This window comes from Drosophila ficusphila, unplaced genomic scaffold (genome assembly GCF_018152265.1).
Source record: "Drosophila ficusphila isolate 14025-0441.05 unplaced genomic scaffold, ASM1815226v1 contig_197, whole genome shotgun sequence".
NCBI classification, from domain to species: domain Eukaryota; kingdom Metazoa; phylum Arthropoda; class Insecta; order Diptera; family Drosophilidae; genus Drosophila; species Drosophila ficusphila.
In genome coordinates this window covers 6,503,319-6,518,663 of record NW_025064091.1, presented here as the reverse complement: position 1 = coordinate 6,518,663, position 15,345 = coordinate 6,503,319, and the positions used below count along the sequence as shown (strand labels likewise).

Here is a 15,345-nt window from a genome sequence, read left to right as displayed (position 1 = left end):
CTTCTGTTGCCGTGCATGTGTGTTGCACTTTCTTTTCTCGACCCCATTTTCCCGTACCCCCCAAGGACCCTCTGCTCAACACGGCGTATGCGTAATCTAAGCAGAGTTCTCCAGTTCCCCAACTTCCAGTTCCCAGTTCCCAGTTCGCAGTTCTCAGTCCCCATTTTCTGCCAGTGCCTTTTGTTTGTCTTAATTCAACCGCAAAGGCACAAGGATGCGGGATGTTGGGATGCCGGGATGTTGGGACAGGGATTTGCGTCCGTTGACCACTTGAAAAGATTTTTAACCCGCTGCCAGCCGCTGTCCCCGTTTTAACCCCCTAGTTGCCAACTCCTCTGCCTCGTCCTTTTTGTGGGCCGGAAAACCTGCTGCAGCTGTTGATTTATACGCACTGGACCATGTCAATGTCGATGCCGAGCGCCCTGAGGGAAGCAATCATCGCCGGGTGCCATAACCAGATGCCCATGGAGTCACTACACTGGCAGAAATACGCGGCTGATTTCTTACAAGAAACACGAAGGTCCTGGAAGACTGAAGGTATTCCTTGACTGTTTTAGTAAACTGCAAGTTATGGAATAAGTTAATCAACAACTTATATGTATTTAAGCCTTCTTAATATTGTATATAAATGCAATTTTTCTCTCTCTGTAAATCTAAACCCAATCCAAGCCGGCTCTATGTTTCCGTTTGGCTGGTTTTCGGTTGGTTTGAGAACGGCCAACTAAACTCCTACAATTAGCCGCTGGGAAATTGTTTTTCGGGGTGCCGAAATAGTTATTAAAATACTTACGGACAGCTAAATGTTTAATCAATGTCCCGCCATATGTGATAATTGGGGCGTGGCAGAGGGCGGTGGCACTATTTGCCCGCTGGCCACAAAAACCGGTTTTACTGCCGGCCAGCGCAAATGCAATTGAAATGCAAATATTAATTACAATCAAATGGGCAGAGCCAGGTGCAATCGAACGGTTAGTGTTTGTCAAAGGTTTTTCGATGGAGAAACTTGTGAGGCGACCCTCGCATTTTGCGCCTCATGAACCGTTCACGCAACGTGTCGCGTTGTAAATAGAATTTGTGCATAATAAAATTATGCATTCATAAAGCAGTCGCACTCGGAGTGCCGAACATGGCCATAAAACACTCACTGAATGCAATTTTCACCAGCATATACAGTGATACCTCCCTAACCTCACATTTGTGTGCATTGTGCCATGGCAACGAGGGGAAGCCTCTGTCTGATTTCCAGCCATTCATACGTAGTATAGAATAGTGCGGAGTCCTTTTCAAAGGCAGCGTCATCGACCGTGAGTCCATTTGGCCGAACTGACGAAGAAGCGACCCCCCGATGGTGTGCAAACCAAACCGCATGTGCCTTTGCAGCCATCATCATCATCGCCATCGCCATCATCATAATCGTCTTCCTGGCCCGAAGCATCTTTCCAATGCTCCACCGAATGATGGCTTTAACTTCAGTGGAACAACTGCATCCTGTCCGGGAAGACTTGATGGAGTTGTGGCAAGCGAAATTTAGTTTTGACCTCAGTACATGACATACACTTATATAATAAACAACAAGTTATTAATGATGTAAGTACATTTATTAAATCCTTTAAAAACATTTCAAAACAATTAATAAATACTTTGAAATACTAAATATCAATCAGCTGTTGTTAACATTAAAAGAAAAGGGCTTCAAAGGACACTTCTCGCAAATACTTCTATGTATGTTCGGATATTCACAAAGATAAAAGAATCGTGAGTCAAAGACCCTTAAAGCTCGCTTTCTGGGGCACCTGGATCTCCATTTCCTGGCTATCGGACACTCTAGACTAATTCCAGAATTCTGAGGGACGGCTAAGTCGGGTTCTCTTTCGGAACGGGTCTCGTTTCCTTGGATTTCAACGGGGATTTCGGATGGGGGAGACGTCCATAAACGGATTATAATGCGTGAGCCCCGCCCACTTTCCAACCGACCGACCGACGCCTACTTATGCCTACCCATTGCCGAGCAGTTAAACCGCTTACGGAAATTCTGCTCCCTGAACCCCAGATTTACTTTAAACGGTGCACTCAAAAAAATAACTAAATAATTTATTTTTGGAATTGAAAACATCTTTGCATCACAAATATTTCTTTTTTTTTGTAAACTTTTAAATGTTTTACAAGTTCTTGGGCTTTTATTTTTAAATATTTTTTTAAGCTAAAATTTAATTAAAAATGCACTTAACACAAAACAAAAAGAGTATCCTTTTGGCCAGTGTACGATCCTGCCGCCCAGCCGCGGTGCTTTCTGAGCTTTGTCGAGGCAAAAGTCCATTCTGTCACGTTTTATATTGATATTTAAAAAAACAAGACGGGAGTGGTGGGGCAAAGGGAGGGAAAGGGGGCGGCGGAAAGGGCGGACCGCCACAGCAACAACTAACAACTAAACAAAATGGCAAAACAAATTTCTGCGCGTTTTGCGCCGCTCAGCACGTAGGCAGAGGCGTGGCAGAGGGGATGGCAGAGGGGATGGCAGAGGGGATGGCAGAGGGGGTGGCAAAGGGAGCGGATAGGGGGTGCCAGAGGCATGGCAGGAGGGGGGCTGAAAGGGCGGTCGGGCACGATGGCTTTTCACGTGGCAGCCACGTAGCAAATGGCAGCGGCGAACGGAAATTGCAATTGAGTGCAAATTGCAAGAAGAAAAGGCTTTCTCCTTTCCCACTTCTCTCTTCTCTTTCTGTCCACCTCCCTTCCCCCTCCCCCTCCCGTTTGCTCCACTGCATTCTCTGCCCAATTTTCACCCACTTCCTGTCGCCGTTTCCCCTTCTCTCCCCTTTCCCCGCGCCGCCTTCTACTCCGATTTTCGTGTACTTCCTGCCGAGAGCTCACTAAATTTTTAATGCCCCCTCCCCTTTTCTTCTCCCCCTTTTCGCCACCACCCCCTTTCAGCCCCTCACCTTTAGCCCCCAGTGATTCGGCAGCCCCAAAACGCCGGGCTAATGAATAAATCTGACCATCTTGAGCCACCGCCTGAGGGGGCGGCTTTAATGATTAACCACTGGCAAGGCTCCGTTGCACCCACCAACCACCACCCACCACCCACTAAGCCCCACACACACACACACATAGCACCACCGCCCACTCTTCATAACACCCACATCATCGGTGGCTTGTACACATGGCTTGTTTGCTTACGGCGCCTTTAACTTCATCGTCGTTTGTCACGTTTTGCCTGCGATTTTTATCGCCCGCAAAGTTTAGCAGGAAAACAGGAGGCTTTAATTAATTTACACACCGAAAATAAGAAACAGTTTTGATCACACCAACATGTTATTGGACTACGTTTTAGCATCATAGAACTATATCCAATATATAAAAAAAGGAACTTGAGGTTCTATTCGGCCATCGGTAAACAAAATTAAACTTAAGGCTTCAGTTTATCACACAGTGTTTATTGTGTTTTGTGAAGTGTTTAGAGTAACTTTGTTCAATGTGCATTAGGACATTCTCACTATTTGTATTTGTTGTGTAGCATGTTGTTAAAATCGAAGTTTTAACTAAAACCAAAACTAAACGTAATCAAATGTAAATAAAATGGTATAGGGAAGATTTGATGATCCAGATTGTTTCCATTATTTCCTTCCTGTTGTCCGTTTTTTTAAAGCAACAGCATTCTTCGTCTGACGATTCAGACAACGAATGTTTAGGCGAGAACGATTTTCGGTCGACATCTAATTCCACATGGCGAAACCTGTCATTTAGCAGTACCAAGCTGTCCACCATTTCCTCCAGGGCTTCTTCCGACACCTGCCTGGAATGCTCCGATTGCACTTCCTCGAGCAACCTGAAGAAGTCATCCTTTAGCATGATCCCTGCGGCGAATAGCACGTGTGCGCGGCAGATCCGCGGCTGAGCGTCCAGCCAAAATAGGAAGGCCTGCCACGCTTTTGGCAAAACGAATCCCAGGCAGTAGGCTGTGAAAAAAAAAGGGAAAACAATAATTTAGCTAACTAAAATTTGATAGCGGAATCACACTGACCGAACTTCACGAAAGCGGAAAATCCCGCCCAGGAGAGCGAGCAGCGGATCTCCATGAGTGCGATGACCACCAGCAAGCTGGTCAGCAAGTGCGGCCCAAAGAGGACGAACTGGGCAGTGGCCACGCATCGATTGATGCAATTCGTCAGGCGGTGGCACACCCCGACGACACCTTGGGTCGACAAGGTCACATTGAAGCTGCAGTCCATCAGGTTCTCGTAGGGCTCGACCAGCACAAACGGGCGGATGATGACGGTGTAAAACAGTCCGTGGAAAAGGATCATCAGGCCGGCCATCAGCACCAGATTGAGGAGGGCATAGGTGGCCAGGATGTCGAAGAGGCACAGACCCAGACCCAGGATCAGCCAGATGACGCAGAGCGCTGGCTCGCGGCTCAGGAACATCTGGAGCACGAATCTTGGTATAGGTATTCCCGTTAAAGCCCGATATATCTCGCCCACTGTGTATATTGGTGGACTATTTGTCGGTTTGTTCTCTATGTCTTCCATAACAAATTTTTTTAACACTACTGTTTTTTTTGGCTTAATTTATCACACACTGTTGAAATTCTTAGGCACAAAACTAAAATATGAGTAAATTTCGTTTTCGTTGTTGAGCCGACGGAGTTTTAGTTACAACTGAATGGAATAGCGAGTTTAAACTGAGCAGTACTGGATTTATGAGTGAAGTATAACTAGAGGCATTCTTGATGACTTAAATCTTTCTTGTGATTGGATTTTGATAAAACTTTCCTTTGAGTTCTTCCGATTATGGCCCACAGAAAATGATGTTTTCTTGACAAGCTGCTGGCTGATTTGGGGCTGGCCAACTAATTTATTCATGGCCCTGGCGAGACGAGGCTTATCGCTTATCAAGGGAGCCGTGCTCCCGCTTTTCACTGGCAAATATTTGCCCAGTTAGACAAACAAAGGGAATTCACGCCTAAAACCAAATTTCGTCAAACGCCAGTACTTTTGGCAGGTAAAATGTAAAATTTTTGAACTACAACACTAGGCAAACAGAACCGCTTAGTAGGTAAAAATCGATCAGCTGATCAGCTTAAACTTGGCTTGTTCAGTGATGAACGCGTGACAAGTTATTCTTGTAAGGCCAACAACAACCACAAGGAAATTTATTAATTACTCGTGCCCGGCGTGCCACTTTCGTGACACGCACAAAGAATCAGCGTGGTTTCGCATCTCTGGTCTGATACGTACTTTAAAATAACGGAACCTTCCAGCGAGATGGCTTTCTTATTGGTCAAAAGCGTGCCCAGGGCAGCATCTTAAAAAAAGTACAGTTATTTGAGTAAATTCAGATTTACCAGCTGCAACCAGCTATGAGTTATGTTTGCCTGGTGCATAAAATCGATTTGGAAAGCAAAACAGGCTGTTTTAAACCAGGCAAATAGAAATTCAAAGAAGGTGACTACGCAGCAGCGCTTTATGTGCATATGAAAAGAAAAACACTTTCAGCAAGCGAAGTGTGACGATCTGTATCACAAACACCGTTTATTACGTTAGAAATAAATTCCAAATGGAAGCTGGATTAGAAGGGGGAGGAGAAATTCGAAGGGTGGCAGTGCGAAATTGTAAATGCCAGCGAAAAACTAAATGGAAACGGGAAATTGGAAATTGGAATCGCTGTTGCCGCTAATGAAATGCGATAAAATGAACCGAATTCGAATCGAAATAATGCACCCATTTCAAAGGCAAAAGAGGCGGCGACCACCGATCCTGTTTTTAACATTTTGAGCGAATTGTGCGGAAATTAGTAAAACTTTGGGGTCCCACAAAATTCAGGGGAGGGAAAAGGCGATGGTTGCATTTCCCTGGCTAATTCCCAGTGGCAGTTCGAAATGTAAATCAAAACTGCAGCTCCAAGTGGCTCACTAATTAGATTAACTTGGAACAGCAGCAAAAAACCGACGCACACACAGTGAGTCACAAAAAGCTGTTGACAATTTCAGGATTGTTTTTGCAGCCTGATGGGGAGATACGCACACTAAAAAAAATTAAACGAAAAGGCATTAAACTTTAACTGGCCTTTAAATGCTTTAAAACACTTTTTACAATCATGAATTCCATTTTATTATATTTATAACATACATTTTTTTACATGTTGCTACCATTTAATAAGCGTAAAATTATTTTTTGCTGTGCTTGAAATTTTTGACTTGGCGCCAACGAAATATGCTCGAGTTTCTTGCCCGTGTCTCCGTTGCTGCCATGTCTTGCTTAATTATTTCCTTGGCTAGAGCAAACAATCAACATAATTTCTGACACGCCTCCCACGCCCCTCCGGCCACTCGGGTTTTTCCATTTTCCAGCTCCTTTTCATTTGCGCCTTGTCTGCGACATAATGAAAAATGTGGAAAGTTCCAAGTTGTCGACACGAAAAGCGGATGGTGGACCCTTGTTATGTGCATTTGAAAAGCAATCTCTGATAAATCATGGCCTTTAATCACTAGCTATTTTCCTATTATAGATTTCCCATAACTAAATTCATACACAAACGTTTTGAGAAAACTCACCTGCGTCAGAAAGCGGGGTAAGAAAAGCTGACTTTCCCAACACTTTCCCTTGTTTGCATTTAAATTTCGTTTTCAATATTACCGAAAGCTGTATAAATTATCTACACAACCTCAGCTGTTTTTCCGACTTTTTCCGCATGTGGCCCCGTGTGTCTGTGTGCCCAACTATAACTATCGATCTCACTTAAGCCTCCTGGGTCCTGACTCTCCGTCTGTCCGACTGTCTGGCCCATATGCAAACTGGCAATAAAATTTAAATATTTTGCATATAAATCAAATCGATGGAAATTTTCGGGACAAAGCAAAGGTGCCATGTGTGAGTGCCACAAGCGGGGGCAGGAGACAGGGGCGAGTTAAAGGGGCAGTAAAGGACCCCTTTAGATTTGCCAATGCAGCTGGACGAGTGGGTGGCAACAGCAATTCCCAGTGCTGCCAACTTTAAATTGGGAAGAGTACATTGGCAAACCGTTCTTAATCTAGAAAAAATCTAATATCTCGTCAAACAAAAAATGGTTTCCAAATTTTATTGCAAAAATCCAAAACAAATTTTCAAAAATAATTCGGAAAAAATTTTTAAACCTGGTATGCAAAGTGTCAAATAACGAAAGAAAAACCTGGCAAAATAAAAGGATTTTCGACTGCTTTATGGTCATCTTATTGCTAAAAACAGTCATTAAAAAAATTATAACCTGGTATGCAGCATTTTTTAGTGTCACCAAAAAACGAAAGAACCTGCTCTTAAAGTAGCCATTTTTAACTAATTCCTAGCCAAGTGGCCAACTGCGACTGTGGGTGGTATTTCCGAGTGTTTTTGGGTCGTGGCGGCCACACTCCTGGATGCGGATATATATACAGATGCAAATGTCCCGACACAAATTGCGAGGAGTCGCGTCGAGTCGTCTTTTATATTTACCCTTCTAACTGGGCGATCACGTAGCCAGAAGCATGCATAACTCCCAATCTGTCGGGTCGATCATACGAAATGGTAGCACACAGTGCTTTTGGCAGGTCCTCGAAATGTCCTGCGACTACGTTCGGTAATCACGCGTGACGTCTCAATTTTGTACTGGATTATTTGCTTACATCAGCACGTATTGATTGATTGATGGATGGGGTAGTATTTTATTTTCACCGATTAAGCTCGAGGAAGCCCTGAAGCTTAGCGTTATTTCTTAAAGCCTTTGAAGAAGGCGAAATCCCTTAAAAATAAACTATCGATTCTTCAAGCAAATACTTTATTTGTGGGTCAACACTGCGTATGAGTTATCCGCTTATTAAAATAACGCATACGCCACAGTGTACGTTAAGTCGGCCCACTATACATTTTGAAATATTTTATAATCCTTTTGTATATTTTTTACTCTAAAATTAATTTGAACTACTTTAGGGTCAACACTGTGTATGAGTTATCGGCTTTGAAAAATTACTCATACGCCTCAGTGTCCGTGAAGAAAACGTATTTCTAATAGTTGCACTTTGCAACGTGCTCAAATTGGAGTAATTATTGGCTCCCTGACTTCCACAAGATTGTTTATAAACAGAACAATCTTAAAGCATATACAAAGCCATTCACTAAACAAATACTATAATAAACATATAATAAATAAAATAACCTCCTCTTCTGATGAATTTAAAATTTATTTGGTTTTTTTTTTTTTGAGCTACCTTTAAAGTCTTGGCCAAAAAGTAGTACAGGTCGGAGGATAATGAAGATCTCTGGCCAGAGAAGATATCCTGACAGACAACACCTCAGGCTTATAGCGCTAAAAGCCCACATGCACGTGCAAAAGCATAATGGATAATGGTCATAAGTTCGGGCTGCTGGTCCACCTTCATTTGCATCATTTGGTGGCTCCTAATGCAACGGACAGTCCTGGAAGCCCCACAATGGAAGGACTTTCAGGAAAAGGCAGATGGACGCACCGAGTAGATGTGGCATGCAACATTTTGTTTACGTCGAGTGCACTTTCGGTCACATTTATTACACAATTCCAATAAATAACATTTTGGAGGGCTTCCTGCTTGCTGGCTGCTGGCTGCTGGTTGCTAGTTGCTGTTGCGCCTTTTTTTGGCCAACTCCTTCCAGACGGCAATACACAAACACATGCAGAGTCGAAGGACTCGCAGGACACACGGACACGGACACCGCACGTCGGCAACGATTTTCTTTATGGTATTTACAACGACATCGTCAGCTCGTCATCGTTTTGCCGCTGGGCCAACCGAAGGAAAATCGGAGGCGGCGGGAAAGTACGGAAAGAAAAGCCAAAATCGGGGTGGAGACAAGAAGAGCATTTTATTTACGAGTATTTTCCAACACTCACACGCTCCAGCGCAAATAAAAAGGAACTCAAATTTGGGAGCATATTTGATTATGCCCTTCAAGTTAACTTTAAGTACTTCAACGCATATTACTATTTATATTATATTAGTAATTTTTTAAAGAAACAGAAATATAGATGTTGGTTTCACTTACTAAAACCCTTGCAGAGGGTATTATTTTTATATGTTCAAAAATAAATTAAATCAAAATCTTATGTTTAACCATACTGAAATCATCATTGATGTGAGGACGATTCCTGGAAGGGTATAAACAAACGGGAAGTGGAAAAGGAGATTTCACATCCGAAGGCTCCTGCAGGATGCTCAACTCCTCCGTTATCCCGAGTATGTTTCTGCAATAAATTTGTGTGCTTTATTGATATTTTATATGATTTTATTTTATGCTCATTCCATTCGGATATCGGAGCACTCTGCCCCGCATTTCGATTCAAATTGTGGTGCTCGTGCTGCTGCCACTGCTGCACTTGAAGTGCTGTAAACTTGCCATTTAATTGACAGCCGAATCATAATTGCATTGTTCTGCCTTGGCCGGCATTAAATCCAACTTTCGAATTTAAATTCAACAGCTATTTCTGCTGCAGTCTGCAGACTGCCGACTGCCGACTGCACTGCATATTTATGAAGTTATTGCAATGCCAACTGGCATAAACATATTCATCGGGTGATGTGGGGGACTGTTTGATTTGCCACTCTAACGAGCCGGCAGTGTGTGTGGGTGTATGTGTGTGTGTGTGTGTGTGAGGAGGGTGTGCACTGTACAGGGTGTGCTGCCAGAAGTGCACATTGTTTGCTATGCAAACTTTGCCAGTCGCTGCTGCTTCGGTGGCTTCTGCGACTCCTCTTTCTCCTCCGTCTTCTCCTCCACCACCACCTCCTCTTCCTCCTCTACCCCCTCCTCTTCCTCCTCCTCTTCCTCCTCCTCTACCTCCTCTTTCCCCTCCAACCCACCGCTTTTGGCCAAATATCAATAGCACGACGGGATGTGGAGAGCCAAACGGCGAGCCGCACTTCACTTGCATATTTATGTTGCACATGATTATGTTTAATTTTCAACCGATTCACCAATCCCCTCGCCGCTCCCGAGGCTAACGAATTTTCCCCCAGTCAGGACATGAATACAAAGTTTTCCCGCAGACAATGTCCGGAAAAGTCAGATGGAAAAATAAAGCTAAGACTGTATTAAGCTAAGTTAAAAAGCCGTTTGTAGTTTTCCATTTTTGACTACCGAAATACGTAAGTTATTATTCTTGGTAAAACTTGTTTAAACAGTTGTAAAACATGCCATCGATTCGCGATTTAACAATCTTAAAAATGTATTTTAAGTTTGCTACATCAAAGCGGTTTAAACACCTGTAATAAAAAATCGCAAACATTGGCTGCAAAAAAATATTTTTCGTGCAGCGACAACTGGCCAACAATCGAGTGAGTACGAGTGCACTACAGAATGGCAATCAAGAAGCTAACCGATTTCCCTGGCAGTTAAGTAATTGACCAATTCCAGAGCACCTCTCGATTGTCAGGCATTCGAGTTTGCGACAATATCGATAACCTGTCACAATATCGTTAGCCTTGATGGGCGTTGCAGTGCTTCCTCCATTTTTATGCTCTTTTGTTAACTGCCCGGCCCTCTGGCCATCGCCATCGCCATCGTTATCCTTGTGGCCATTGGCCGTATCGAATCGTTCAATCCATTTTCGCCAGCGCCATTGCCAATGTCACAAATTAAAATTTATTCCCTGACAATTTTTATTTAAAGGCTAGGCCAGCCAGCCATCCACCCACTTCGCTCTTGAATATTTAAAACTGGAGTGTAGGCAGCAGATGGCAACCTGCACCACTGGCGAATAAACAAATGCAAGCCGATGCAGTTCGGGCTTATTTCCAATCCGCTGAAGCTGATTTAAGCCCAGCTAAATGTTAACTGCTCTTTATTATGGTTTCAAGTTTGTTGCTAAAAATATTTTGCTGTCAATTTGCAATCCTTTCGATCGGGCGTTCCATTCTATCTAACAATATCTACACAACAAAGATGCTAAACTGTAAAAGCTTCTCGGTGAAAGAAAGTAACTAAATTGTAAGTCCTACACAATGTTTCTTTGTGAACACGATTTCGAGCTGAAATATGAGGTAAAATGTTATTTTCATAACACCAACAGGTTATTTATTCGATGGCCGATTGAAAGAATGGAAAATAAATTGGCATTTAAGTGATAACAGATTTAAATAGCAACTAAGTATAAGGATGCTATTATTACACAAATATCACTCACTTTTTCGACACAAATACCACACACTTTTCGCAGAGAAAGAGCATATCGAACTCGACTTGATCCTTTCTGAACATCCACACCCGTTGTTATCCTTTTTATTGTTGTTCTTGTCACATTTATGCACACTTAATGGCAGCGACAATCGACCTATGAATGTTCTTAGCCTTGGCCATTCTGTGAGTGTGTGTGTGTGGGCGTGTGTGGATGGGAAAGTGTGGGCGTGTGGTGGAAAAATGAGCGGGAAAAGGCGTCGGAAGGAGGAACAGGATCAGCCGGAGCGAGCAGAAGCTGCTGCAGCTCCACAATCCGCAATAATGGCAAGCAGGGGGAAATAATGGATGGAACAAATCGAGCAGAAGATACCCATTAATAAGTTTATCTGAAAAAAAGTTCTTTAGCAGATTTGACTATTAAAGGCAGATTAGGTGTCTTCGAGTGTTCCTTATAAATTAATTGTAATTAACACTTTTAAACAATTTCCGCCTTTTAAACTGGAGATACCCTGCGATTTTCCCCACCCACTGGGTATGCAAACAATAACGGCGGGAGCGACACTCTACCCACAAACCCGCTGAGCTACCCTTTTCCGGGTATTTTTTGGGCTCGATTTTCGGGGGAGGCTCTTTTGGTCATTTTGGGTTGGAGCATATTGAAAAATTGTTGTTGTAGGAAAAACCCATTTGGCTATTGTTTGTCATACTTTGGACGGCAGCCGTTGCCGTCGCTTTTCCTGCTTTTCCTGCCGTTCCTGTTTTTCCAGCTTTTCCTGCTGCAGTGGATTTTCAATAAATGACTTATGTGTATACACCGCGGGGCTAACTGTTTTCCATGTCCGTATATATGTGTGTATGTGTATGTGTGTGCGGGGGAGGGGGAGGGGGAGGGGGAGTGGGGTATGTAACGCAGCCCCTTTACCAATGCCACCCATGTTTTTCCGATCCCCCACCACCTTTCCGCCGCCCCATCTTTTAGTTGTTTGTGCTTTTAACGAGCCCAGCTGCGTGCCGGTTGCGAAAATCGCTTTTAAAAATAATAACAATGTTGTTTGCAACCACCGCAACCAGTTAACCCAACGTCGTCCTTACCACCGAATTTTAGAGAAAACTCGGCTAAGAGAGGTTAATAAAATTGGTCAAGGCATTTAGCGGCGTCTAATGGGGCTTTCTGGTTTCGTTGTGGGTCAGGGTTAAAATCGACTTGAGAAAGGAATAATATTTTAAAGTGTTTGAGTTTAAGAAGTATTGACAACTAGTATGGAATTCGGTGTACCATAATATATTTAATTGCATAAAATCATTATATATTTATAGTTCAACTTTATGTTGTATTTCTATTTATTTAAAAACTTAACTTTTAAAGAAAAACTAGTCAAGCTTGTTTTGTTTAAAAAAATGTAAACTCGTGTTGAATGTAGACCTCCATACCATTTTAGATGTTTGAGACTTTATGCGAATTGACTTTAGTTTTTAGAGTCTAAGCCTTCCGGTTGCCAACATGTTTATGTGGCTTTACGACTCCCAAAAGATCAATAGAAAGTGCCTTGTCTCTTTGGCCTTAATGGCAAAAGTGCAGGAAACTGAATCAGAATTCGAATCTGTTTTTCTTGGCCTTAAAGTCGTGCAATTATTTGTGGACTTACTCGAGGACCTTGCTCTCTCTTCAGCCTAATTGACTGGCTTCCCAGAAGTTTCCATTCATTTGGCTTTTTTTCCTGCTTTGCTCTTTAGTTTTTCTCGTCTGTGCTCTTTTATGTTTTCCCTCTGTTTTTCCAGCTAATGAAAACATTTGCCGGAGCAGAACGAATACGAGCAGTAGTTATTAAAATATTTTCGTCTGTGTCTGCCAATGACATTTACAGGCTCTGAAACTAGCAGTCCGTACAGGACACTCCAACACACACACCAACACACCAACACACACACACACAAGCATAACCACGTGTGCCGGGGACAGAAGCCATTTTGTTTGGCTGATGTTGATGTCGCCACAGGGGCGTGGGCCAAAAAGGGGGCTCCATATTTGGAGCCTGTTTGCTTTAAAGTGCAACTTATTTACCTGAGCCGGGAAAACTGAAAGCCCAGCTCATAGGCCCGCATAAATGACGCACTGCATGGTGCCCTTCTGCCACAATGTCCTGCCGCTCCCTCCGCTTTCCATGCCCTCCCTCCTTTCGCTCCCCCTCGGTTTTCCTTGCCGTTTGACATACCCTTTGATCTGCAGAGCTTATGGGTCCTACGTCAGATTTTCAAATATATATTATAGCATGTAGAGTAACACAACAAGATAATTAGGCATTATTTTTTAACGATTTATTTGTGTTCACATAAATGAAAAATAAATGCCATTTATACCATTTCATATTATTGTCACATCTTGCTGGGTATTTTCCAGTCGATTCAGCACACTTTGTTTGGCATAATTTTAGCCATTTGGCCCGCCTTCGCCGCCTGTTGCCATTTTAGCCTTTGTCCTGTGTGTGTTTATACTGATTTTAATCAACGATTTTAACGTGCGCATTTGTTTGTCATTTACAGTTATTGCTGCATAAACACACACACACACACACAAACACCCATGCACACTCGCAACACACACAAACACACGGGTAGTCCTTTATTGGCTCGCATAAACAGGTGAGAAAAGGAAGAGACTTTCGTTTGCATATTGCAAATTTTCACACAGGCATTTTTTTGATCGACATTTTTCATTGCTCAATATTAAACAGAAAAACGAGGGAAAATGTTTCGCTATTTTTTTTCCGCCCATCGAATTAAATAAAATTATTAAACAAATAAAGGGAAAACAAATTAAAACGCATTTAAAATGGGTTCCGCCAAATGAAATTAAGTACAAATTTAATAATAACTTTATATTTAATTGAAATGAAATTGGTAAGAGTGAATGATGTTGTTTTTTTTCTCTCCGACCAATTCGTGCATTTCCCGGTTCCGGCACCATAAACATAATTTACATGAACTGCCATAAAACGCAGACCCGGTTTTTCCCAGCGATTTCCATTTTCCAATAGTAAAATTTAAGTTGTTCCTTTGAGGGGAGTGTGGAACAAATGACTGCCAGCACAAGTAAATCAATTGGCTGCCATTTGTATGCGTAACATGGGCGGAGGGGCCGCCCCCCTCATTTTTGCTCCCATATTCTTCTTCTTTTTTTTCAACATTTTTCCGAACAGCTGCTGCCATAAATATGGCTGGGAAAAAGCGTTGGAAAAGCGGAAAGTGGGAAACCGGAACCGAAGGAGACCCGCACATGAGGGGGTCTTCAAGGTGTAAGTCAAACTAGTGGGCGTGGCCCCCTGCCAACGCCCATGCTCGCTAGTGATGTAGCAGCATTTTATGCGCAAATGCAAATTAAATTTTCACCAAATTGCAAAAGGAAAATCGCCGCGGACAGTCGCAAGAATGTGGGCGTAACAGAAAATCGGCTCTCAAGGCTCCCAAGTTGATTTTGAGAGGCAAAAATTTGATAAAAGGATATTAAAACATTGTATTATTTATAAGAAATAAAATCATGACTCTTTTTAAAATACACATTTTTTTACAATTTTTTTTTATATTTAAGTAAAGCAGAGAATCTATTAGTTAGTATTTCTAGCTTCCGTTTTTCACTACTTTCTTTTTCTTGCCGGATTCGTCGGCTTGTTTTTCGTTAGATGTTATTGAGGCTGACTCACGTTTTTGTGGCTGTGTTCTTGGGCTTTTCTTGGCCACCGCCGCCTATACGTTTTATTGTTGCTTAAAATTTACGCCAAGAGCAATAAAATATTTTAATGGCCACATAAAATGGTGCAGCATTTGTAAATAAATCGGGGAGCGAAACGAAAAAAGGGGGCAGCGGAGGGTTGTTGTCTTTGTAGCAGATTTTACATTCCCTCCTACATTTTTTATGGCCGCCGGAGCAATTTGCCAAATGAAAATCGCATACGCGCTTATAAACGCACCGAGCAGTGAATCTCGCTTCAAACACTTTCAGTTATTTTCGTTGTTGTTTATTTGATTGTTTGCCTGCTTGCTTTGTTGCAGCAACAATGGGGGATGTAATTAAAAAGTTTCCTCAAGAAATTCAATCAGCCAAACTCGCGACGCCCCAAAGGACTCGCCCACAATGTAAACAATGAAGCCAATTAAACGCTCATTAAGTGCGCAGTCCCAAGGATAAAAA

General features: G+C 42.6%; 1 protein-coding gene across 1 annotated transcript; it reads right to left on the bottom strand.

Moving 5' to 3' along the window:
• Window positions 1-3,413: 3,413 nt before the first annotated feature.
• LOC108097894 lies at window positions 3,414-4,646 on the bottom strand. Its single transcript, XM_017200433.2, has 2 exons — window positions 4,022-4,646; window positions 3,414-3,956 (listed from the first exon to the last, which is right to left on the bottom strand). Exons 1-2 carry the CDS (start codon window positions 4,527-4,529, stop codon window positions 3,562-3,564), a joined length of 903 nt encoding a protein of 300 aa, XP_017055922.2. The 5' UTR covers window positions 4,530-4,646; the 3' UTR covers window positions 3,414-3,561.
• Between the last annotated feature and the right edge of the window lie 10,699 nt (window positions 4,647-15,345).